Consider the following 25,816-nt stretch of genomic DNA (forward strand, 5'->3'; position numbering starts at 1 on the left):
TTATCAACTTCTATTGTGTCCCCTCCACCTCGTTCACTTTTTCCTAAACTGAAGAGCACCAGATGCTCTGGCCTTTATTTATAAACTTGCAGTAACTGGCTGACAGCAGCATATCCACCAAGAAACAAAATGTAACAGCAAAAATCACTCTTATTCATTAGAATATGAATCTCTGCTAACTGAGCAAAGGTAAAGTATGCCCTCAAGTCGATTCTGACTCCTGGCGCCCACAGAGCCCTGTGGTTGTCTTTGGTAGAATACAGGAGGGGTTTGCCATTGCCTCCTCCCACGCAGTATGAGATGATGCCTTTCAGCATCTTATATTGCTGCTGCCCGATATAGGTCTGGGGAACTTACCAGCAGGGATTCAAACTGGCAACCTTCTGCTTGTTAGTCAAGCATTTCCCTGCTGCGCCAGCAAAGAGACATCTTTTAAAGTAGCAATTCTCTTATATTTAGCAGGGGGAGAGCAGCTGACCCTATCTAACCCCAGCACAGCATCCCTCCAGTGGCTGTTCCTGGTATCTACTTTATGTTTCTTTTTAGACTGTGAGCACTTTGGGGACAGGGGACCATCTTATTTATGTATTGTTTCAGTATCCTGGGGCTCATGAAATACCCAAATACTATGTGGATGTGTACTTGGAAAACTAGAAGTGCCTGTCTAATTCTCTATGATGCATTGTAGCATCACTATTACATAAGTTTTAAAAATCAATGGAGAATTTGACTTTTCCCAGATACTCTGAAAATAATTAAAGAATATGCAGAGAAAACTGTGTCACTCCTTGGAATATATTCTAGTATTTCAGAAAGACAGTTAAAATGAGAGAAAGAGAGCAAGAAACTCCCAGTGGGCCTTAATATTAAGGATTTCACACTGATTCAAAGACAAACTCACCATTAATAGTCATATTAGCAAGACATTACATTTAACTCACTTATCACAAGAAGCAAAGTAAGAGCAAATGAATACAATCCTAGCTCATATGCTTCAGCTCAGTATTCACAAGCCCTGATTCTCTGTACATAGTGCCAATCTGAATATGTGTACAGTGTCTTATATTATATTATTATTGTTCATTTTTTTTAACCTGTAGCCCCTTTGAGGGACTTCCTAAAGCCTGGGGGGGGGGTTGCAAAGGTTCCTCCTCCCCCCGCTGGCCTCTAGGGCCTTCCATTTGAGCATTTGCAGTGGCCATTTTAAAAAATAATCTTTTTTTTAAAGGCCACTGAAAAGAAAATGGCCACCGCACATGCTCAAATGGCCTCTGCAAGGCCTGGCATGACCTAGGGCCTCACAGAGGCCATTTGAGCATGCACAGTGGCCATTTTCTTTTCAGCAGCCTTTTTTTTTTTTTTAATTAATTTTACAAAATGGCGCCCCCCTTCAAGTGGCGCCCGGGGCATGTGCCCTGCCTGCCCCACCCTAGATACGCCCCTGCATATACTGAGTCAGACCATTGGTCTATCTAGCTCAGTATTGTCTTCACAGACTGGCAGCGGCTTCTCCAAGGTTGCAGGCAGGAATCTCTCTCAGCCCTATCTTGGAGATGCTAGGGAGGGAACTTGGAACCTAGATGCTCTTCCCAGAGTGGCTCCATCCCCTGAGGGGAATATCTTACAGTGTTCACACATCAAGTCTCTCATTCTAATGCAACCAGGGCAGACCCTGCTTAGCTAAGTGGACAAGTCATGCTTGCTACCACAAGACTCTCCTCTGCCCAGCCCACTAAAAGCAATAAGGACATGCATGTGCCATGAGCATGCATTGTTTTGCTCCTCATTGCATGCCAGTGTGCTTTTAATTTATCTAATGACCTTCAATATTTCTCTTTCTTTAATCTCTACTTGGATGAGATTCCCCCCACCCCTCCAAACAAATATATTGCAAGTGCAGAGGGCAGTTCATCCGAATTGCTCTGCCATGTGATTGGAGAAAAACATTCCCGACAGCTTGCGCACTTGGCACTTCCGTGTTGGGGCTGGCTGATGAAGTATGATCTGAACTAGCCCATCAAATGTTAAGAGTTGGAAGGGATCATGAAGTTCTTCTAGTCAAACCCACTGCAGACTGTTCCACTAATGGACATCTCTTACAGCCACAAAATTCCTCTAATGTCTAGGCTGAATGTGCTTCCTTTCCATTTCAACCCACTGGACCCATCCTGCCTGCAGCAGCAACAGAGAACAAGCCCAATCCTCCTCCTGTGTGACAGTCCAGATATTTGAAGTTGAAGATGACTATAATATCTCCCTTCACTCTGCGGGCTAAATTCACCAAGCTCCTGTTGGAAGTGAAGGACTCTGCGCTGCCTCATGCCTCAGTGACAGAGGGGGACAGACTAGTGAGTCAGAGGACTAGAGGGGTCAAGACATTGGCCATGCCTCCTCTCTACTGCTATGACACTATCTCTTTGATATGTAGATTGCTACTCTCAGGGACTTACTTACTTCCTGACTCCCTTTCTCTCTTCCTTCCTTCCTTCCTTCCTTCCTTCCTTCCTTCCTTCCTTCTTCTTCTCCCTAACACACACTCTTGCCTCTCTCTCTGCACCATGTGTGCAGAGATGCAGACAGCATCTCTCTGCATCCAGCTAGCTAGCTAGATTAGAGATCCTATCTCTCCACTTTCCTATCTAGAATGGAGTTCTCCAATAAAGACACCTTATATTGATTTGAAACTATGAACTGGCTCCAAGTTTCTTTTGCTCTCAGCAAACACGCATGCCTGGGCAGACTCCGCTGTGTTTAGCTTCTGTGCACTCTGCTGTAATAGAAGGGTATCTCTTACCAGAGAGATTCCCAACAGATTCAATATTAGCATACCCATTTAAACAAGGAAATTATCTGTGGCCACCACCACCTTGTGCTTTCTTAGTTCAAAATACCTCACGGAGAAGACTGTAAATCTGTGTTTTGATCTGTCAATAGCCAAGCCTTGGGAACAGGACACTGCTGTGTCCCTAGAATAGGTGGGCAAACACTTGCTGTTCTTCCTGGGAGGAAAGTCTTTGTAAAACTAGATCTGGCCCAAGAGTATTAGCAGTTGGTTATCAATGATACTGCAATGGATGCCCAAAGAATCATTATTGACCAAGCTTAAGAGATTCCAGTTTGGAGTTTCTGTGGGCCCTGGAATATTCAAACAATTCATGGAGACTTTGCTTTCTGGAACCCCAGGTAAGTGCTGGACCAGGGCCAGGGAGACCTGAGTTGAAATCCCCATTCTGCCATGAAACTCACTGGGTGACTCTGGGCCAGTCATGGATCTCAGCCTAACCTACCTCACAGGGTTGTTGTGAGGATAAACATAACTATGTACACAGCTCTGGGCTCCTTGGAGGAAGAGAGGGATAGAAAAGTAGTAGTAGTAATAATGATGATGATGATGATGATGATGTCCTGCTTGTGGACTCTGCAGAGGATTGCCTGACACCGTTGTCTCGGACAATTGCTCTGCATCCACATTAGCTGAATTTCAGGAATTTGTGGACAAGAACCATATCCGAGTCATCACAATTGCACCTTGCCATTCCTGAGTAATTGGCCAGACTGAATGGATGCCACATATCACACATATACATACACACAAATGGATTGTTGGAAGAGATTGGCCAATTGCCAGATTTCTCACTGCTGAGCAATGTTCCTCCTTGTTCAACAAGAGTCAGACCTTCTGGGCAAGGGCGTAGCAAGGTTGGAGTGGGCCCAGAGACAAGATTTAAAAATGCCCCCCCCCCCAACTGAAGCTCAGCTCATGAAGTAAAGAAATCTTAAGTGAGGCTGAATAGTGGTAACAAAAAGCATAGTAAAATTTATAAAACCTATGTGCCACAATAAAACATCATCCTAAATTATTTTTTTTTAAGGTTTTGTAAATTGTGGACAATGCAAGTCATGTAATGGTACTAGAAAAAGACATGCAGTTGTGGTAGCTCTAGGTCTTAATACTCACTTTAATTTTGGAGGATGAATACAACTGAAGGAAGCCCGGGCGGGTGCACAGCTGTGGGAGTCAGTCATGTGACTTGCCTCTGGGGGGGCCCCTAAGGCAGCGGGCCCCCAGACAACTGTTTCCCCTTGCCCTATTATAGTTACGCCCCTGCTTCTGGGGTAATGTTTGGGATGACATCTAAAAACTTTAATCTTTTTCAATTCAGATTTAATTGAGGATTTGCAACTTGCAAAGCAAACAGCAGCACGCTTTGGATCCTGCCTTATCAGCACCTGTTCTCTGTTCATTTGAACACACCACCAGATTTTGGCTAGGACTATGGTTCTAGATCAGGATGGATTCCTTCCTCGATCACTGAGGTCCCTAAATCTGTGTCACACAAGGTCCAATGGGCAGACAGGTTGGTGTGGCATCACTGAGTTGATCAGCTGAGAAGGCATTCTTCCCAGAATGGGTTGGCAACAACAGCATTATTTGAAGCAACTTCCAATGAACAATCTAGAGTGGAAGAATCTGTTACCCATATGGTGGAAGTAGCAGAGCTATTGAGCAGAGTGATACTTGTCCTTCACCAGGGCACTTTTCAGATTAGACCCTGCAACGGGGTCACGTCGTATCTCGGAAGTGTGCTTCCACACTTCCTGTGTTGTGACACCACAGTCCCTACACAGACAGCATGGTGCCATTCACATTTCCACTGCCTTCTTTCGAATTTAATTGCTGCGATATAGAGCTATGACATCGTATATCCGGCGTAAAGAAGGTGTTGTTTATTTGGGTTGTAAGTTTTCACAAGACTGCTCCCCCTGCAGGTTTTACATTGTGAATGCGATTTGCTGGAACAAGACATTTAGCTGCTTTTGAGCGGCTAATCTGGAAAGCGCCCTGTAGCAGTTGCAAAAGTACAAATTGTCTGGGCCTTCTACACATGTATGTTGTACTGGGGGGAAGACTTTCCCCCCATAAGAGACTCTTTTATAGGTAAAAGAATACACAGTGGAAGAGCATCTGCTTTGCATGCAGAAGGTCCCTGCAATTTCCAGGTGGGAAAAAGTCCTATCTGAAACCCTGCGGAGCCACTGCCAGTCAGAGCAGGCAATTCTGAATTAGCTGAATCAATGGTCTGACTCAGTAGAAGGCAACTTCCTATGTACCTATGCATCCACTAGTTGAATTCAGAAGCCACTCCATGAAAGGGTGGTTCCTTGTTGGTTTAAGGACTATGTTAGCTAAGGGGGAAGGAGTGTTTATGGTTTGAATTAGTGCTTTTTGAACCTTTCAGCTCATATCGAATTAGAAGCTGTATCTGCTGGGTGGAGCTTCTGCAAAAGCTCTTTGTGTGGTTGAAATAAAAGTGTTTGAGGCCTGCTATGAATGCTGCAGTGAGAAGGTGAGGAAAAGCAGTGTATTTAACAAAGCCGATTATAACAGCTAATTGTTGTTTTAGACTTGTCTTGATCCCTGCTGTAGTATTGCTTGGAGTTATAAATACCACCCAAGGTTTAATGCTTCCTTCTTAGTGCTACCCTTGGGGCTGTGAAACACATGTGCATTTGCTGACACAGGAGTCTGTGCAATGGAAAGGCTGATCCAGTAGATCCCCCGATTAACTGAACACCGCAGAAACTAAAATACGTCATGATGCGACAATACGACAATGCGTCCCTGGTAGCCATAATCATTCCTTGATTTCTGCCTTCAGCTGCATTGTCCACAGTGGACAAGGAACAGGTTCAGAAGACCAGGAAATATTATATAGCCTTGAAATATTAGATAGCCATTCTGATCATCATCGGAGGCCCTTCTATGACTCTTTCTGCCTTCCAAAGTTAGGTAGCAATGGAGGAAACTGACCACTCCTTCAAAATGGCATCGGAGCTGCTTTAGAAATGTGCAGCAACCCCTGAATGCAGTGTTACATCTCCCTGATGCTGTGTATCATGTGAGCCAGTGCCTTTTGCTTGTGTCTCTGATATGGAATTGTTTAATTGGGCGGGGAGGAAGAAGCCAGCAGATGAGCGGGGAAAGGAAGAAGCCAGCTGGTCAACGGGCAGACAGGTGGGGAAAGGAAGAAGCCAGCCAGTGGGCAGGCAGGGAAAGGAAGAAGGGAGGGGGAGGAAGAAGCCAGCGGATGGGTGGGGAAAGGAAGAAGGGAGGAGGAAGAAGTGGGTGGGGATGCGGAGGGGGGAGAAAACAATGGCCAGGGGGCAGGCAAATGTTGGTGGCAGGCAGGTGGGGGGGAAGGCGGTGGTGGGCAGGTGGGCAGCTAGGGGCACAGATGCTCTGTGCCCAGCCCAGCTAATATATATATATATAATACACTAAGGTAATATGTGGCAAGCCCCGCCCACACAGTGCTTTAACAATCAGAGGTAACAGAACAGAAGCATCGTGGTGACTAGGCAGTGGGGATTCCATATGCAGATAGGGAAGAGGAGTGGGGAGGGGGCGAGTGAGTGAGCGGGTGGGGAGGGGGTGAGTGAGTGGTGGGGAGGGGGGCGAGCGATTGAGCAAGCAGTAGGGAGGGGGAGTGAGGGTGAGCAGGGAGTGAGCGAACAGTGGGTTAGGGGGAGAGTGACCGAGCGAGCAGGGAGTGAGCAAGTGAGTGGCAGGAAGGGGGGCGAGTGAGAGTGAGTGGCTGACACTGAACAAAGCAGGGGCTGTGGCAGGAGGCGAGGAAAGCAACAAAGTCCTAGCGCACAGATGATCTATGTGGGTTCAGCTAGTCTTTATATGTATTTCTCTAAGATGTACCCGTGGCTAATCCCATGTGTGGCAGCTCTCACGAGAGTTCACGAGCAGCTGCCAGATAGCCATGGGTACGGGCAAGAAAATGGCCGCAGAAGTTGGCTGGCCAGCGGGGAAAGAATGGTGTGAATGGCCGGCAGAGACAGCGGCAGGCGGGCAGTGGAGACAGCAGCACAGCCTCTCTCTCTAGCCCGCCTGCTGACCAAAAGGAAAGATGGCCTGGCCGCCGGGAGAAGCAGCAGTGAGGAGAAGCGGCAGCCAGACAGGTGGCCGGCTGACTGGGAGAAGGGGTGGGGAGAAATGGGGGGGAACAAGATGGGGCTGGGGGAGAACGAAAAGAAGATGGGGGAGAGACAGGGAGAACTAGGGGTGCAGATGCTCTGCGCCAGGTCTGCTAGTATATATATATATAAGGCTTAGGTGGTTTGTGGCAAATGGTGCATGGCAAGCCCCACTCACACAGTGCTTTACCAATCAGAAGTAACACAGCTGGAGCACCATGGTGACTGGGTAGTGGGAATTCCATATGCAGATTTGGAAGAGAAGCCTGTGATGGTTAAAGTTGGAATGCAGAGGTTACCGGTGGGAAGATTGTAGAGGAGATAATAATCTATATATACTAGCTTAACCCACACAGAGCATCTGCGTGCTAGTGAGACTTGATTGCTCCCCTCACCCCCTGCTACAGCCCTCCTCACCTCAGAGATCGCTCCACCCTCACCTGAGCTGCACTTCTGCTCTTCCTCCGCCATCCAGTTGCTTCCATCCCCCTCACCCCGCTTGGTCACTCCTCTATCCCTTACTCCACCCCCTCACCTATCTTGGTCATGGCTACAGCGATGTGGCACCTATTGGCCAAGCTGCAGCCCCCTATCCCCAGAGACCTCCTCACCCGAGCCCCACTCCTGCTCCTCCCTTCAGCAGCGGTTGACCGGGCCCTTCCTCACTGCTGCCACCACCACGGCCGCTTGTTCCCCTCAGGCTACTGACAGGCCAGGCCTGTCCCTTGCCTGCCTGCCTCCCTCCGCCTTGGCTTTGGTAGCCCCAAACAGCAGAAGTGGTTGACTGGGCCCTTCCTTGCTGTTGCCGCCACTGCCATGGCCACTTGTTCCCTTCAGGCCTCTGAAGACTCGGGTCCGTTCCTCGCCCTTCCTTCTTTCTCTTTTCCCCTCCCTTCTTTTTCTCTCTTTCTCTCTCTCCACTCACTCTTCCCCCTGTCTTTCTTCCCCTCCCTTCTTTTTTTCTTTCTCTCTCTGTCTCTCTCTCTCTCTCTCCCTCCCTGAGTTAGCAGATCTTGTTTCCTCATCTGATTCACACAACGGCAGCCTCCTTCCCCTGAAGGGGCTCTTTTCTCCCTCACAACCCCTCTCTTCGCAAACCTCTGCCCACTATCCTTGTATATATATAGATATTGATATAGATTCCTCTCCTCTACAGTCAAGAACACCTTCCGACCAGTAACAGTTGCATTCCAACTGACCTTAACCATCACAGGATCCTCCTCCCTATCTGCATATGGAATCCCCAATGCCCAATCCCCACGTTGCCACAGGCTCCTTCTCCCTAGCTGCATATGGAAGCCCCACTGCCCAATCACCATGGTGCTGCTTCTCTCACAGGCTCCTCCTCCCTGTCTGCATATGGAATCCCCACTGCCCAATCAGGTGCTTCTGCTCATGAAATCTCGCAAGAGCTGCCACACAAGAGATTAGCCACGGGTATGCTTTAGAGAATTATATAGATAGATAAAAGGATAGTGGGCAGGGGCTGCGAAGAGAGAGGTTGTGAGGGTGGAAAGAACCCCTTCAGGAGGAGGAGGCTGCCACTGTGTGAATTAGATGAGGAAACAAGATGAACAAGATTTGTTAACTCAAGAAGAGAGGGGGGGGAGATTGAGAGAGAGAAAGAGAGAGAGAGAGAGAGAGAAGGGAGGGGAAGAGAGAAAGAAGGAAGGGCAAGGGACTGGCCAGGGCCTGTTGGCAGCCTGAGAGGACCAAGTGGCCAAGGTGGTGGTGGCGGTGGGAGCGAGGAAGGGCCTGGTCAACCGTTGCCACTGCTCAAAGCTACAAAGACCATTGGCGGAGGGAGGGAGGCAGGCGAGAGACAGGCCCGAGCCTGTCAGGTCCTGAGGGAAACGAGCCACCATGGCAGAAGTGACAGTGAGGAAGGGCCCAGTCAACTGCTGCTGCTACTCCTGCGGGCAGAGGCATATCTAGGGAAAATAGCGCCTAGGGCAAGCACTGAAATTGCACCCCCTGTCCAAATATCTGACACCCGTCTTTTAGATAACTCTACCATAATATCAGCTGAAAAATACAAGTCAAGCTCGTTAATCTTTTAATATTTCAAAAACTGTTTAGCAGTGGCTGTAGCCAGACCAAAAAATGCTGGAAAACTACAAATTTCAGTATGCTGGGGCTCATGAAATACCCAAATACTATGTGGAGGTGTACTTGGAAAACTAAACAGAAGTGCCTGTCTAATTCTCTACGATGCATTGTAGCATCACTATTACATAAGTTTTAAAAATAAATGGAGAATTTGGCTTTTCCCAGATACTCTGAAAATAATTAAAGGATATGCAGAGTAAACTATGTCACTGCTTGGGATACTTTCTAGTATTTCAGAAAGACAGTTAAAATGAGAGAAAGAGAGCAAGAAACTCCCAGTGGGCCTTAATATTAAGGATTTCACACTGATTCAAAGACAAACTCACCATTAATAGCCATATTATTTAGACATCACATTTAACTCACTTATCACAAGAAGCAAAGTAACAGCAAATGAATACAATCCTAGCTCATGAGCGTCAGTTCAGTATTCACAAGCCCTGATTCTCTTTACATAGTGCCAATCTGAATATGTGTACAGTGACATATTATATATATATATATATATATATATATATATATATATATATATATAATTAAATCTGTAGCCCCTTTGGGGGGTTTCCTAAAGGCCATGGGAAGGTCTGCAAAGGTTCCCCCTCCCCCTGCTGGCCTCTAAGGCCTCGCAGGGACCATTTGAGCATGTGCAGTGTCTATTTTTTAAAATATATTTTTTTAAATGGCCGCTAAAATAAAAATGGCCACCGCACATTCTTAAATGGCTTCTGTGAGGCCTGGCATGACCTAGGGCCTCACAGAGGCCATTTGAGCATGCGTGGTGGCCATTTTGTTTTTGGCAGCCATTTTTAAAATGTTAAAAAATGGCGCCCCCCCTTAGAGTGGCGCCCGGGGCACGTGCCCTGCCTTCCCCACCCTAAATACGCCCCTGCCTGCGGGGAGGAGCAGGCGCGGGGCTCAGGTGAGAGTGGGAGGTCTCTGAGGTTAGGGGGCTGCAGCTTGGCCAATCGGCGCCAGCGGTGCTGCAGCAGCGACCAAGAGGGGTGATGGGGATGGAGCAACGGGACGGAGAAGCAACCAAGAGGGGTGAGGGGATGAGTGGGGTGGAAGCAATGGGATGGAGGAGAAGCAGGATCGCAGCTCAGGTGAGAGTGGAGAGAACTCTGAGGTGAGGGGGCTGTGGCAGGGGTGGGGGAAGCAATCAAGTACTAGCTTGAAGATGCTCTGTGCGGGTTAAACTAGTTGTTAATAATAATTAATAATTTTGTGGTTACTTGAAATCTCACAGGTGTGTTGTTTGAAGACTATGGGATGTGGTACTTCTGCACACAGTGCTTTCTTGTCAAAACCAGACAAAGGTGAGTTATGGCATTCCTTTCCTACACGTACTAAACACTGTTGTCTGACAACCTATCTGCATGCATCCGAATAAATGACGGTTATCATTCTTCTGTCTCAACTATGCCAAGTATTGCCAGATGCTTCTCACCCAGGCAGGTCAATTGATATATAAATAACTCCTTTTAATAGTAAACTTGGTAAGTCCTATGCCAATGAAGAGGATAGTGAAACAGCCTCTAGGTAGTTGGTTTGCAGACCCAAATGGAGGGTTTGCTTATTTGTGGGGATCAGGGTAAGAGCTCTTCCCTCTCTCAAACCACCCCCAGATGATTGTGTGGAAGACATCATCATCATCATCATCATCATTATCACCACCACCACCAACAGGTATCTGGATAATGGAGATGAAAGCAATATGGATTTGAAAGAATTATGTACGCTAAAAACTAATCCAGATTTTGTTGCTGTTCTTAGTTACATAAATGGCAGCCTGTTCCTCTGTGAGATAAACATCTCACAAGCTGAGCTCCTCCAGCAGGTGGTATGTTTGCATCCAGAAAACATATAGAAATGATTCACATGGAGCAAGGGTACAAAAACAATAGTCTGAGTCATTAGGCATCTGGCTACATGCATAACTTTGGCTGATATGCCAGCTGCATCCGTTTCTTGAGATAAAAAATTTCAGAACAGTAGTGCATATACTGGTAACATCTGGACTTGATTACTGCAGTTACTGAATACCAGTTCCAGGGGAGCAACAGCAAGAGCTGAGGGCTGAGGTCGCGTCGTATCTCGAAAGTGTGCTTCCACACTTCCTGTGTTGTGACACCACAGTCCCTATGCTGACAGCAGGGTGCCATTCATATTTCCAAGGCCTTGTTTCGGATTTAATTGCTGAGATTTAGTGCTATGATGTTGTTTATCCGGCTTTAAAAAGGTGTTGTTTTTCCGGGTTGTAAATTTTTGGGAGACTGCTCCCCCTGCAGGTTTTATGTTTTGAATGCGATCTGCCTAAACGAGGCATTTAGCCGCTTTTGAGCAGCTAATCTGGAAAGCGCCCAGATAGGCCATTGTGTGAAACAGGATGCTGGACTAGATAGGCCTTGGGCCTGATCCAGCAGGGCTGTTTGTACGTTCTAATGCACTCTATGTAAGGCTGCCTTTGTATGTAGTCCGGAAACTGCAGCTGGTGCAAAACACGGAAGCCAGGTTGGTCTCTGAGTCTTCTCGAAGAGACCATATTACTTCTATATAAAAAGAACTACACAGGCTACCAATGTGTTTCTGGGCAAAATACCAATTAAGCATTGGTTATAACCTATAGTAGTTCCTGCTGGCATTTCCTATGCACTGGAAGGGAGGGGTCAATAGGGTGTAGGGTGTGGCAGCTGGAAAGAGACAGAATTACCATCAGGATCATTGTGATCCTAGGGGAAATGCAAGCAGTCCTGTTGATAGGATTTACAGACCCTGGAACCAGGGAGGTAGGAAGCTTGGCTGTGGCCGGAGGACAAAGTCCGCCCCAGGCTTCACAATTGTTCACACGAAGTGCGCATGTGCCCCAAGCCACATCCCCTTTATCTGCATCTGATGCAAGGGGGAAGTCCCAATGCTGAGAATGGGGCCCATAGGACCTGGCATGGCTTCCCTTCCCCTCTCAGTGGCTCGTGGAATAGCAGACTGGGAGTTCCTTGTCCTGCCTCCTCGTTCACCAGTTTGCTGCATCATTTGCCAGCAGGGTGAGGAGAGGGCAAGGGGGCACCTTGGCATCCCCTCCAGAAGCTGGTGGCTGGGGGATGATAGTATCTAAAGAGCATTTGTCACTGATGTGTTGTTAATGCACAGATATGACACTGCCATGTCTGTGGCTATAAATGCGAAACAGGCAACCAGAAACATGAGAAGCTTAAACACAGGACAGCCCTCTAGACAGTATATCAAAATAGACATGAAGTTCCTTGTTGCCAGTTTGTTTTGGCCCAAGTAACTGGTGTATGGGCACTGCAGGGCCAAAAGTCCAAACTTCTGCCAGTTTCAAATCAATTCAACTGTCATGGCTTTAGCATCTTTTGCAACTTTAGTTTTGCCAAGAGGGCTCAGGAATTCTAATGATGTACTGTAAAAGACAGATATTGGATCACCAATGCACCCATACCCCTCTTGCAGATCTACACACAGGAAACAGACCTTGCATCGGGGTCACGATGTATCTCTGAAGTGTGCTTCCACACTTCCTGTGTTGTGACACCACAGTCCCTATGCTGACAGCCGGGTGCTGTTCATATTTCCAATGCCTTGTTTCGAATTTCATTGCTGCAATATAGTGCTATAACGTCGTATATCCAGCATTAAAAAGTTGCTGGTTTTTCCAGGTTGTTAGTTTTGTGAAAACTGCTCCCCCTGCCGGACGCTTTGCTATTTATGTTTTGAATGCAATTTGCCTGAACGGAAGCATTTTGCTGCTGTTGAGCGGCTAACTGGAAAGCGGTCTTGCTAACATGTGTCTTCAGATCTTCACATGTGGAGGCTACCCTGTCCCAAAGAACTCTGGAAACTATAGTCCTGTGAAGGGACTGGGATCTTGTACACAAAGACCCTTATGGAACGACAATTCCCAGGATGCTGTGGAGGGAGCAATCATAGGACAGAATTTCCAGTTTTACACTGGAACTATGCTCTCACTTAAGCTTTTGATAAAGTTCCTCATCAAAGACTCCTGAGGAAACTTAGCAGTCATGGGATAAGGGGACAAGCACATGTGTGGATTGCTAACTGGTTGAAAGACAGGAAACAGAGGGTAGGTATAAATGGAGAGTTTTCGCAATGGAGGGAAGTAAGAAGTGGGGTCCCCCAGGGATCTGTACTGGGACCGGTGCTTTTTAATTTATTCATAAATGATCTAGAAGCAGGGGTAAGCAGCGAGGTGGCCAAATTTGCAGATGATACCAAACTCTTTCAGGTAGTGAAATCCAAAATGGATTGTGAGCAGCTCCAAAAGGATCTCTCCAGACTGGGGGAGTGGGTGACAAAGTGGCAAATGCGCTTCACTGTTGGCAAGTGTAAGGTGATACACATTGGGATGAAAAACCCCAACTTCAAGTATACGCTGATGGGATCTGAGCTGTCGGTGACGGACCAGGAGAGGGATCTTGGGGTCATGGTGGACAGCTCGTTGAAAGTGTCGACTCAGTGTGTGGCAGCTGTGAAAAAGGCCAGTTCCATGCAAGGGATCATTAGAAAGGGGACTGAAAATAAAATGGCTAATATTATAATGTCCTTAAACAGAACTATGGTGCGGCCACACCTGGAGTACTGTGTACAGTTCTGGTCACCACATCTAAAAATGGACATTATAGAACTGGAAAAGGTGCAGAAGAGGGCAACCAAGATGATCAGGGGCCTAGAGCACCTTTCTTATGAGGCAAGGCTACAACACTTGGGGCTTTTTAGTTTAGAAAAAAGACGACTGCAGGGAGACATGATAGAGGTCTATAAAATCATGCATAGTGTGGAGAAAGTGGATAGAGAGAAATTCTTCTCCCTCTCCCATAACACTAGAACCAGGGGTCATCCCATGAAATAGATTGCCTGGAAATCTAGGACCAACAAACAGAAGTACTTTTTCACACAGCGCATAATCCACTTGTGGAATTCTCTGCCACGAGATGTGGTGACAGCCAACAACCTGGATGGCTTTAAGAAGGTTTGGACAACTTCATGGAGGAGAGGTCTATCATCGGCGACTAGTCGGAGGGCTATAGGCCATCTCCATCCTCAAAGGCAGGATGCCTCTGAGTACCAGTTGCGGGGGAGTAATAGCAGGAGAGAGGACATGCCCTCAACTCCTGCCTGTGGCTTCCAGCAACATCTGGTGGGCCACTGTGTGAAACAGGATGCTGGACTAGATGGGGCTTGGGTCTGATCCAGCAGTACTGTTCTTATATTCTTATTTTCTTAAGGTTCTGGCCAATGAGAAGAGGGATTGTTCTCCTTTGGATCACATGTTCCTATTCCGATAGCTTCAACCAATGACAAAGCTCAGTACAAACTGAGATTGCTGCTTATTTTAGAAGCCAGAATAAAGCACTAGAATCCTGGCTGAATCAATTCAGTTGGTGGCTATGGAAAAGAAAAGGTCTTCTGGGAGTCTGGCTGGACAAAAGAGAGGAAAGAGCACCTCTGGGGCTGAGCATCAGGGAACGAGAACCACCACTAATGTGGCTGCAGAAAGAAGTACCCCCCATGATACTAGACCCTTATTCGATGACCTTTTCATAAGTGAGTGCTAGGAAGTTCCCCCTAAAGCTATATGAAAGAGAACTAGGGCGTATTGTAGGACACTGAAATAGGAAACGTAGGAACATAGGAAACTGCCATATACTGAGTCAGACCATTGGTCTATCTAGCTCAGTATAGGAAACTGCCATATACTGAGTCAGACCATTGGTCTATCTAGCTCAGTATTGTCTTCACAGACTGGCAGCGGCTTCTCCAAGGTTGCAGGCAGGAATCTCTCTCAGTCCTATCTTGGAGATGCCAGGGAGGGAACTTGATACCTTCTGCTCTTCCTAGAGCTGCTCCATCCCCTGAGGGGAATATCTTGCAGTGCTTACACATCAAGTCTCCCATTCAGATGCAACCAGGGCAGACCCTTCTTAACTATGGGGACAAGTCATGCTTGCTACCACAAGACCTGCTCTCCTCTCCTGCCTGTGATTTAATGCTAAGAATCTGCTGAACCAGCAGCTTCGCAAGTTATGAAATGATGGATAATAATAATGGCTGACACAATGCGCAGGCTTGCGGAGCCATAACACTGCGCCCCCAGGGCTGCTGTGGGATTCAAAGCCACCTCTGACACTGTTATGGAGCCGTGATTGGAGAAGCAGCGTTTCCACGGGTTGCCTCATTGTCGCGACTAGGGAATCTTCCAGAAACACTGCTTCCTTATTATAACTCTATAATGCTGCTCATCCTATGGGACAGGGGTGGATCTACCATTGATTGGCCATGTGCTATGAACACAGGCTGCCAGGGACCCCGCTGTGGGATGGGGCTACTGGACAGGAGCGACCACAAGCCCCACCATTCGCCATTCTCCCTGCCATTCACCACCAGCCCCTGCTGGCCTCCACTGCCTGGATGTGGTATAATGATGTCATCACCTAGTGCCTGTTACCCTGGGATGGGCTCGTGCTGGGGCAATGACATCATTATAAAGTGTGGCAGCCAGCAAAAGGAAACAAGCTGGCCACGGGGGTGAAGTACTGCCAGTAGTACTGTGGCAGAAAACAAGCGGGATGCACGCTGAATCAACAGGAGGAAAACCAAAAAAGGAACCGTGCACAATAGTGGGACAGAGGGGCCTCAAAAAGAATGCCAGAAAATGCAAAAACACAAGCTATGCTGTACCGAAGGGTCTATATGGAGGAAACAGACAGAACACGTGTCCATTTTTTCTGTGACTGGAGATGCTGTATTAATAATCATAAAGTAAATGAATAGCAGTAACAAATGTCTTGCAAGTTATATCTGCACATACATATGTCAAAGATATTACATCTCAGTAAATTGAACAAAAATCATTGTTAAAGATGAATACAAATTCAATTCACAGACATTCATATATTTGAAAAAAACAGCATAAGTATGTGAAAAAAGTATTTTCTTTTCTGTATTAAGACTAAAGTCTTGCAATGGTGAAAAAAGTCCTTGAATTTTTCAAGGACTTGATTTTTGTTCAATTGATTTTTGTTCAGTTTCCTGAGATGTAATATCTTTGACATATGTATGTGCAGATATAACTTGCAAGACAATTGTTACTGCTATTCATTTACTTTATGATTATTAATACAGTGCTACATGTTAAAATACATGTTAAAAACCAGTGAGAGAAACTCCCTCCTATTACTTCCCTTCTCCAAAACTTCAGCATATGTGAGAAACTGTAAGAAGACAGGTGGGAGTCCTCCTTGCCAGAACACAAGGGGTGCTAGGCAAGATGCAAGTTCTTGCATTCCTTTCCTACACATATTAAACTGTTCTCTGACAACCCTTCTGCATAAATCTGAATAAGTGAGGGTTATCTTTCTTCTGCCTCACCTAGGCCAAGCGTTGACAGATGCTTCTCACCCAGGTAAGTAAATTGATATAGATATAGATATATGCATGCATTAGAATGGGATTGTTGGAATATTATTTGCAACTTGCTTCAACAGCCAAAAAGCACGATTGGTTTAAACAGCACTTAGCTAACTATGACACATGCCCTATCAATGGTGCTTGCAGTTGTTGGTAGATCTCCCCACACCTTGAGGATATTTTATGATGGTGCTGCTTTAAAGCATGTCTCAACGGGGAGGGGAGACCAGGCCAGGGCCGTGGGCCAGATGTCTTGGGAGTGTGGGTGGGAAGTGTGGCACTTGGAAGCAAATCGGAACCTTTGGGGTTGAAGTAACACTTTGGCTTGTATACGATGCGCAGGTGTGAAAGTTGTTGACTCCAGGGTAGAAAAAGATGTATAGCCTGCCAGACTGGGGAGGCGGACGCACCCAAAAGCTTTTGCTAGCAATGAAATAAAGCTTTGTTTGAAACGTTGATACTGGTGTCCAGTGAAAATACCTAACCAAGAGACGAGCAAAATACAGGGAGTAAATCTCTCTTCTAACATAATCTAATGGGATCCCATTCAAATCCCTGGGATCTCCAGATAGGATTAGAAAGACTCCTGCCTGAAACCCTAGAGGAGCTGCTGCCAGACAGTGTAGACAATACTGAGCTAGATAGACCAATGGTCTGACTCGGTATAAGGCAGATAGGTTATCCTATGTAACCTATCATCAACCTGGCCTCACACTATTCCTTGGGAATGCAACACGTGGCCAGGAATAAGCCTGCTGTAACCAAAGACCCCAACTCTCCAGCAGGCACATAAGCCCAATTCAGACAGTATGTTGTACAAGTATACAGATATTTGTACACTCATATGTGTGTTTGTGTGAATGACTGTACCGGTGTTCATTTTAAAAGTGAACCTGGATACAGGCCCCTCAAATGCATGGTACAGATAGGAAACGTACTTCTGTGCCTGCATTCAGCATAACATGTGGATGATCTGTACTTGTGTACACTGTACACTTGTCTTACGAGTGTGGGACATAATGTGTGAATGAACCTACAGAGATACCTGAAAGGGAGGAAGAGGCTTGTTCCACTCACATTCAGGTTATCCTTGTTTTTAACAGTGGGATAACTTAAACCTGGACCGAAAGGAAGTGCTGAATGACCAGTTTCTGGTCACGTGCAGCTTCTGCACTGAGCATGTTAAAAACCAGTGAGAGAATCTCCTTTCTGTTTCTTCCCTTCTCCAGTACTTCAGCACATGTGAGAAACTGTCAGAGACAGGTGGAAGTCCTCCTTGCCAGAACACAAGGTGTGCTGGGCAAGATGGCAAATAGCATTACAAGCACTTTGGTGTAATCCATTCTACACAGGTGCAGAGTCTTGCTGGAGAGGGACAAGCATAACTCTGTATATTGCTCCCTTCCTGCTCCATGGCACATGCTCAGTGTAGCATCCAACCCATTACTGGGAACTGGAGATCCATGTGCACCTTTCTGTCTTCATCCAGGACTCGATCTCAGTCCAGGTTTAAGTTACTCAGACTTGAAACAACTGGATAAAAGCAAGGAAACTGGAGCCAGAATGACATCTACTATTAATTTACTGATTGACATCTACTATTAAACATTCAAATCATCCAACAATTGTCAATGCTTGCGCAAAAAGATGGGTCTCTCTTGACATCCTGGTGGAAGGAAATCAAATATGTCTCTGGTGGAGTGCCCTATGGTGCCATCACAGAGAAGGCCCTGCTCTGCATTCTCAGTCATCCATCTCAATACAGGAAAGAACCTGGCATATGGTCACCTGACCAAATCTTAAAGGACACAGCTGAACTTTCGGAGGAAATCGGTGTGTATTTTGCATGTATGTAATATGTACTTCACAAGTATTAAATAGAAACAGGCTTTTAGAAACAAAAATTGTGTATCCTGTGTATTCACACTTTAAGGAGCTATGACTGACGACTGCGGGGAGACATGATAGAGGTCTATAAAATCATGCATGGTGAGAAGAAAGTGGATAAAGAGAAGTTTTTCTCCCTCTCGCATAACACTAGAACCAGGGGTTATCCCATGAAATTGATAGCCAGGAAATTTAGGACCAACAAAGAAAGATACTTTTTCATACAACACATAATCAGCTTGTGGAATTTGCTGCCACAAGATGTGGTGACAGCCCACAATCTGGATGGCTTTAAGAGCGGTTCAGAGAACTTCATGGAGGAGAGGTCTATCATCGGCTACTAGTCAGAGGGCTATGGGCCACCTCCAGCCTCAAAGGCAGGATGTCTCTGAATACCAGTTTCAGGGGAGTAACAGCAGGAGAGAGGGCATGCCCTCAACTCCAGCCTGTAGGCTTCGAGCAGCATCTGGTAGACCTCTGTGTGAAACAGGATGCTGGACTTAATGGGCCTTGGGCCTCATCCAGCAGGGCTGTTCTTATGTTCAGTGTGGGTAACGGTGAAAAATATATGTTTTCCCCTCTCACACACATGTGGAACATTGGAAGCTGCCTAATACCAAGACAGGCCATCGGTCCATGTAGTTCAGTACTGTCTACACCAGGCCTGCTCAACTTCGGCCCTCCTGCAGATGTTGGCCTACAACTCCCATAATCCCTGGCTATTGGCCCCTGTGGCTGGGGCTTATGGGAGTTGTAGTTCAAAAACAGCTGGGGGGCCTAAGTTGAGCAGGCCTGGTCTACACTGACTGGCAGTGGCTGTCCAAAGTTTCAGGCAGGTGTCTCTCCCAGCCCTCTCTGGGGATGCTAGGGAGTGAAACTGGGGCTTTCTCCATGCAAGCAGATGCTCTACCCCTGAGCTACAACCCCATCCCTGAATGTACACACACTGTCTGCAGAGGCGCTCTTACCCCTGGACTTCCGAGTTCCGCGTCGAAGTCCAGGGCCTCCACACCCCAAATCCCCAAATCCTCTTTAGTCTGTCCTGGGTGGTGTGGGCGCTGCGCCACGCAGCCGGCCCGTGCTACACCAGGTGGCCAAGTGTGACTGTGACCTGTGCTGGGCACCATGTGTGAGCTCCACTTTAGAGAGAGATGGGGGAGAGGGGAAAGTGTTAAGTTGCGGGTTGAAATGTTTCTGCTGATGCATATATGCTGTTTTATATTCTTGCTTCTTGTGAGTTCAGTTGCTGTTTGTGCCCTCTAGAACCCACGTGTTAAAAATACTGTGTGTGTCACAGTGTGTGGGTGTAGGGAGATGATGCTTAACTTGTGGGGTATGTGTGTGTGTGTCTGTGTCTGTGTCTGTGTGTGTGTGTGTTCCAAAGACCTTTAGGGCGAGGCTCCAAATTACCTAGGTGCACCTCTGATTGTCTGTAGCTGTTTTGATGATGTTTGAAGTGCGCATGATTCACAGGTAACTCTAGGCTACTCCTTCACACTATATAGACCCCAACTAGTACACCAGCCATATATTCTAGTTCCCAACCCCACACCCCGGTACTTACCTTTCAACCCTGTTTTCTGCTGCCCCCCTGTCTTCCTGTTGCTCCTCCATGGGCCTCATAGTTCTCAAAAGACCAAGCCCTAGATATTACATCCGCATGGCAAAAGCCCATGACCTGAGTCTCATTTTATGCACCACAGCCTTCAAAGCAGCTGTCTTGATCCAAAGATGGTACCGACGTTACATGGCCCGGCTCGAAATGCGCCGACGATGCACATGGCGCATTTTTCAGTCTATAGAGTATTCAGGACAGCAGGATCATCTCAAGGTAAAATGGGAAAAGTAAAGGGAGACTGAGAAGAACGGAAGACTGAGACGTACTTACTGTTGTTGTTCTAGACTTGCTACTGGCAGCAATTAGAGAAATGTTGCATTCAAAGCTCACCTTCAATACTTGAAAAGAAATATTTAAAGTCATCACTCCCACGCAGTCCAAATTTTAGTTATCCAAACCCATTATGCTGAATCCCAATAACTTTATGCAAGCAAAATCTCCATCCATCAATGTTACCATTGATCCAAATGTCTGCCACTTTAAGATGTTTCCATTAAACATTACAGGGAGTCCCCAACTTACATATGGGGTGCATTCCAAAAGTTCATTTGTAAGTTGGATGTTCATAACTCGGAACGTGTGCAGTTCCTATGACTTGCTTGTATGTGCAGATTGGCGGTTGTAAGTTGGGTACTTCATTAATAGGTTATGGCGCTTTGTTTGTAAGTACAGGTTGAGTGTTCATAAGTCAGGGAGTGCTTGTATTTCTTATACATAAAATATCTACAGCTTGCCTCCTTTCTTAGGTTATAATTAAACCATGGAAGTCCCCCCAAAGGAGTAATATGTGTTCTATGCAGTTTAAGAGTAATGACCCGCAATGTCATCTTCTTGTCTTCTGCAGCTCAACCATTTCTTTGATTATCTTATGGAAAAGTTCACACCAAGCAACAGTAAAGAGAGTAAGTCTGTATTTGGGGCTCAGTAATAGAGACAGTATGCTGCACATAGAGAGCAAAGTGGCTAACAAACTGCACAAAGTTCCATGTGTGCTGGAAAATGTGTGCAGTTGTGCAAGAGTGCTTTTCCACGAACACAAAAATTGTGCAAACACAGTTGTGAAATAATACAGACATTATTTTCAATGTGCAACCAACTGTGCAATTTTTGAGTTTATGCAAGAGCATTCTCGCACCGTTGAAAATATGCATCCTGCTGAAAATATGTACCCTGTGTGAAAATATGGGCCTGCTGAACAGCCGAAGAATCCCCTAGGATCCAAACCATTTTGGCTTTCTCTCCCTCCTAGGGGATTTCATTAACCGCATGTTCTCGGAAAGTGAAGTCACTGTAGAAAAATACCTTCCTCATGAAACTGTGGCCGTGCCATTCGGCTATGTGGGTCCTCGTCTTTCCTTCCCACTCTTGCCTGATCATGCCACTGCCTTACTGGAAGCATTCAAACACGAGAAAGTAAGTATCTCAAGAGCAAACGAGATCTTCCCTTGCAGAGGAACAATTATATGCAACCTCCAGGCTCAAGGGAAGCATGATTGCTAGTTGCAGGGAGGCAGTGGTGGGAGAGGATGTATGTTTGGTCTTCTGCTTGTGAGTGAGATTCCTGGGGCCACCTGCGGGGTCATTGCAGAAAACAGGACGTTGGACTTGGGGCCGGCCGTAGGATTTTTGGCACCCTCGGCAAAATATGACTTTGCCCCCACTTGAAAATTATAATCTCTCCCAGGGGTAGACAACTTTGGCTCTCTGGCTGCTGCTGAACTACAGCTCCCATCACCCCCAGCCATAATACATTGTAGCTGGAGATGATGGGAGTTGTAGTCCACCAGCAGCTCGGGAGCCAAGGTTGCCTATCCTTAGTCTGTACCGCCCAGAATATAATTTTAACTAAAGGTGGGGAAGAGGGTGCCCAAGTCATATTTGTCGCTGGCCCTGGCTGGGTTAGCAGGGCTGGCAAGGAAGCCGATTATCCCTTTCGTTTTATCTGCTTCCTCACTGCACACCTGACACAGCTGCCACTGGGAGCCACCATGACTATTAACTTGGTGTGGAAGGGGGGTGCCCACACCTGCGTGCCCTCCAGGGACGTAGCAAGGTTGGAGTGGGCCCAGAGAGAGGATTTTAAAATGCCCCCCCTTCACTGAAGCTCAGCTCATGAAGTAAAGAAATCTTTAATGAGGAGGTTTTGTAAATTGTGGATGATGCAAGTCATGTAATGGTACTAGAGAAAGACATGCTGTTCTGATAGCTCCAGGTCTTAACACTCACATCAGTTTCGGAGGATGAATACAACTGAAGGAAGCCCGGGCGGGTTCGTGGCTGGGGGAGTCAGTCATGTGACTTGTCTCTGGGGGGCCCTCCAAGGCAGTGGGCCCCCAGACAACTGTCTCCCCTTGCCCTATTATAGTTACGCCCCTGGCGCCCCCAAAGATTGGGCATCCTAGGTGACTGTGCAGGTCCACCTAGTGCACAGGCTGATCCTGGCTGGACTAGATCGGCCTTGGGCCTGATCCAGCAGGGTGCCTCTCATGGATGACTCTCGTGTTCTTGTGACAAAACTTTGCTTTGTTCCCAAGAGATTATTGGGCCTTGCTGGGGACAACTCTCTCTCTCTGATGGCCTCTTGTAATCTCCGCACTTTTCCCCAGTAGCAGCTCCACGCTCACTATGTCCTCAGACTCTTGTATGAGGCTCGGAACCATCTTGTGCAGCTGCCAAATATCACCAGCATCTCGACCTGCTACAGCGAGGAGATCACTGTATGTGGTAAGCACTAATGTGGTGGTGATTAAACTGATTATTAATCTGCGAACACTATCGATGCCCGTGGCACTATAGAGAGCAGCATAAGCAAAAAAAGACTTTCTGCATGCAACGTGGGTGCTCTACAATTGAGATGCATTCCTACTAAATAACAGGACTGGAAGTCTTGTGCAAGTCCCCTAATAGTTTAGGTAACCTAGTGCGTACGAACCGAGGTTTGGTGCTGAACCTGTGCATGAACCTCGGTTCGTCCACACCCCTACTAGTGAGTCAGACCCTCTTCAGAAAACTTTCTGGTACAAAGAGCACACATGAAAGTGTGGGTGAGGAGTGCTATCGTGATTCAGGCTCTATATTGTGGAGAATATGTTAGAGCCAGTGTTCTGTAGAGGTTAAAATGTTGGACTAGATTGGGGAGACCCGAGTTCAAGTCCCCATTCAGCCATGAAATTCACTGGGTGGTTCTGAGCCTGTCACTTATCTCTCAACCACATACAACACTCTGGAATCCTTGGAGGAAGCGCAGAATATAAATATGTAAATAAATAAATAGTAACATACATATGCATGGGTATGTGTGTCCTCAAATAGAGGACTTTATATAGTCCTCAAACAGAGGATGTATCAGATATTAAACTTATATAGAACAGGTTCTACACTAGATCTTAGCTCTCTTCAAATGTTTAAATGAATGGAATAGGCTCTTGCTTGATATTAATGTTTTGTGAGGGGGCGTGAAACCTCACTAAACTGTCCGTTTTGCCCCCTTCATTATTAGGAGACTTGCATGGCCAGTTGAATGACTTATTTCTGATATTTTACAAGGTATGTATAGTATGCTGGTAAGCATTTTATTGTGCACAGTTGTGTGTCCAAAATAAAGCTAATAATTAAGTCAAGTTCCACACCAACTAAACTTTAATTCCACACCCAGAATAAATCAATATAGTTTCAGAAAATGGTGTCGCTTTGTCATGGGGTTGAGTATTGCTGGCAAAGTTTCTCAGGCTGTCAACTTCTGCTTCAGATCGGGGTGGGTGGGGGGCGCAGCAAGGTTGAAGTGGGCCCTGGGACAGAAAGTGCAGGTGGGCCCCAGCCTGCCCGCGAAGGGTGTCTTCAGACGAGAGTGACAAGGGTGGGCAGGCGCCCCTTCATACAAGTCATTTGTCCCCACACGTGCATTTCAGAAATATAACATGTGGGACACACCTCACTCACTCAGAAATGCAGTTTGCCCTTCTGTGCCCCTTAGTTTCCCCCCTGTACTGCCATGCTCCCCACTTTCTTCTTCAGAGAGGTAGGAAGGGGAGAGCAAAAAGCAGGCTGTTGCTCAACTGATGGGAGGGGGGCTCCCTCAGGGCCCAGGGGGACATCCCCCCCACACACAAACACCTTGTTCAGTTATAGCTACACTCCTGCTGCAGATGTAGCTCTTCCATGGCATCTACCACCTGTGCCTCCAGGTTTTGGATAATCAATTTTACAGGTTCGGAATCACCTCCAGGAGCTTTCTCAGGCAGCAGGCTTTACCGTGGGTTTTCTGCAAGGCTTTACAGGAGGCTTTACACACATGGCTTTTACTTCGAATCTCCTCTGGAATGGAGTGTGCCAGTCCACATATTAGCTGTATTTACCCCGAAGTCCCTGCGGGCTATCAGGGACCAGTACAGACATAACTCTGTCCCCACCCGCCACCCCTGCCAAATCAAGGCTGCGCATTCTGGCTTAGCCCTAAGTATGTCCGGCTTTTAAAAATCCTCTAGTTTCAGTGGCTTTGGGGGGAAATCCCAGGGCTTCTGTTATGCCCTGCTGCTTCTCCCTTGATGTGTGGAGTGGCCACGGCATTTTTCAAAACTCAATGAAGGGGAGTTTGACAGCTGTGTCTGGTATGGTCTGCTCTGAGTATTTGCAACTGCAAGCACTGGGTTTTTTTTTTTTTTTTTTAGCAGATTGGTGAAATTCTGTGGAGGGAGTCCAGAAGGGGAGGGAGAAATTCCTGAGTTAAATGCAAGCACAAACTACAAAATGTGGGTCTTAATATAGGCTTTAGATATGCAGAATTGAGGCTACTGCTTGATGTAACCTGAGATCTTTTTGTCTGAGCTGATTTGTCTGAAACCTCCCTGCCTCTTAGATAGTCTGGGGTGTGTGTGAAGTGTGGGCGGGGGGGATTAGATGATGAAGGCATTCACTCACAAAGGCAAGTTCATTATAAAAATCAGCAAAGATTTGGTTCAGATTCAGCAGGCTTGGATTAAGTGTTCTGCTGTTTGATCTGCCTGCTTGGCAACTCGTCATGCCTTTCTTCCGTTCTTAGCTGTCAGACTAACAACAAAAAAGCTCTCTCACTCTCCTCCTCTCTGATGTGGTTTGTGATTGGTTGGAGGAAAAACCCTGAGTAAGCCAGTGGGAACGCACAGGAAAAAGATCTGCCAGGGATTGCAGAGAGGAGCCGACCCTGTGTGAACTGTCCATTTAATCCCATGAATTAAACATCTTGCGAATCTGCTATGAAGCAGATTCGCTCTTCAGATACCCCGAGGCATGAAAACATGTATGAATAACTCCCTGTAAATTCGAAGTTGCCAAAAAAAATCTACGCAAAAAGTGCATTTTTTTACCCCAGATATAAATTGGACAACTCTATCATGCGTGATGAAAAACCCATATTGTGTGAAGTGATAGCTCACAGGGACCTTGGGGTAAATTTGGATGATATGTGAATACACACCTCCATTCTGGAGGAGAGGTGAACTAAAACTCAGTCAAGACACCTGCAGTGGGTCTGGAATCTCTGCTATGTTCCCGCATGATGGGGCCAAGAAAAGACTATCCGCAGGCTACAAGGTGGGAGAGGAATTAACCTTTGCTGCTGCTGCTAGCAGCTCTTTCTCCTCAGTCCTGGCTCTCTTTCTAGGACTGACAGATTTCATAATCTGTCAGGGCCGGATTAGCTATGTCAAACTTAAAAGGCCCACAGCATTAGCCCCCCACCACCCACCCCACCACAATAATAAACAATTATTTTGTTTAAATAATTAAATTAAATTA

The 25,816-nt window shown here is 46.6% G+C and overlaps 1 protein-coding gene across 6 annotated transcripts in view; it reads left to right on the forward strand.

The window, feature by feature from the left end:
* Positions 1 to 7,258: 7,258 nt before the first annotated feature.
* PPEF2 (protein phosphatase with EF-hand domain 2) overlaps positions 7,259 to 25,816 on the forward strand; it is a 36,507-nt gene continuing 17,949 nt past the window's right edge. For 2 of the 6 annotated variants that reach the window (XM_053251357.1, XM_053251360.1), the window contains exons 1-7: positions 14,506 to 14,676; positions 16,505 to 16,534; positions 20,130 to 20,257; positions 20,889 to 20,946; positions 21,294 to 21,457; positions 22,654 to 22,768; positions 23,544 to 23,590. In XM_053251357.1, the coding sequence (XP_053107332.1) occupies positions 14,520 to 14,676; positions 16,505 to 16,534; positions 20,130 to 20,257; positions 20,889 to 20,946; positions 21,294 to 21,457; positions 22,654 to 22,768; positions 23,544 to 23,590 (699 nt within the window). In that variant the 5' untranslated portion in view covers positions 14,506 to 14,519. Of the gene's footprint in view, positions 7,289 to 10,215; positions 10,223 to 10,342; positions 10,413 to 14,505; positions 14,677 to 16,504; positions 16,535 to 20,129; positions 20,258 to 20,888; positions 20,947 to 21,293; positions 21,458 to 22,653; positions 22,769 to 23,543; positions 23,591 to 25,816 lie in introns of those variants that run through there. The other 4 variants (XM_053251358.1, XM_053251359.1, XM_053251361.1 and 1 more) reach the window with 4 other exon arrangements.

This window comes from Hemicordylus capensis, chromosome 5, assembly GCF_027244095.1.
Source record: "Hemicordylus capensis ecotype Gifberg chromosome 5, rHemCap1.1.pri, whole genome shotgun sequence".
Lineage (NCBI taxonomy): Eukaryota > Metazoa > Chordata > Lepidosauria > Squamata > Cordylidae > Hemicordylus > Hemicordylus capensis.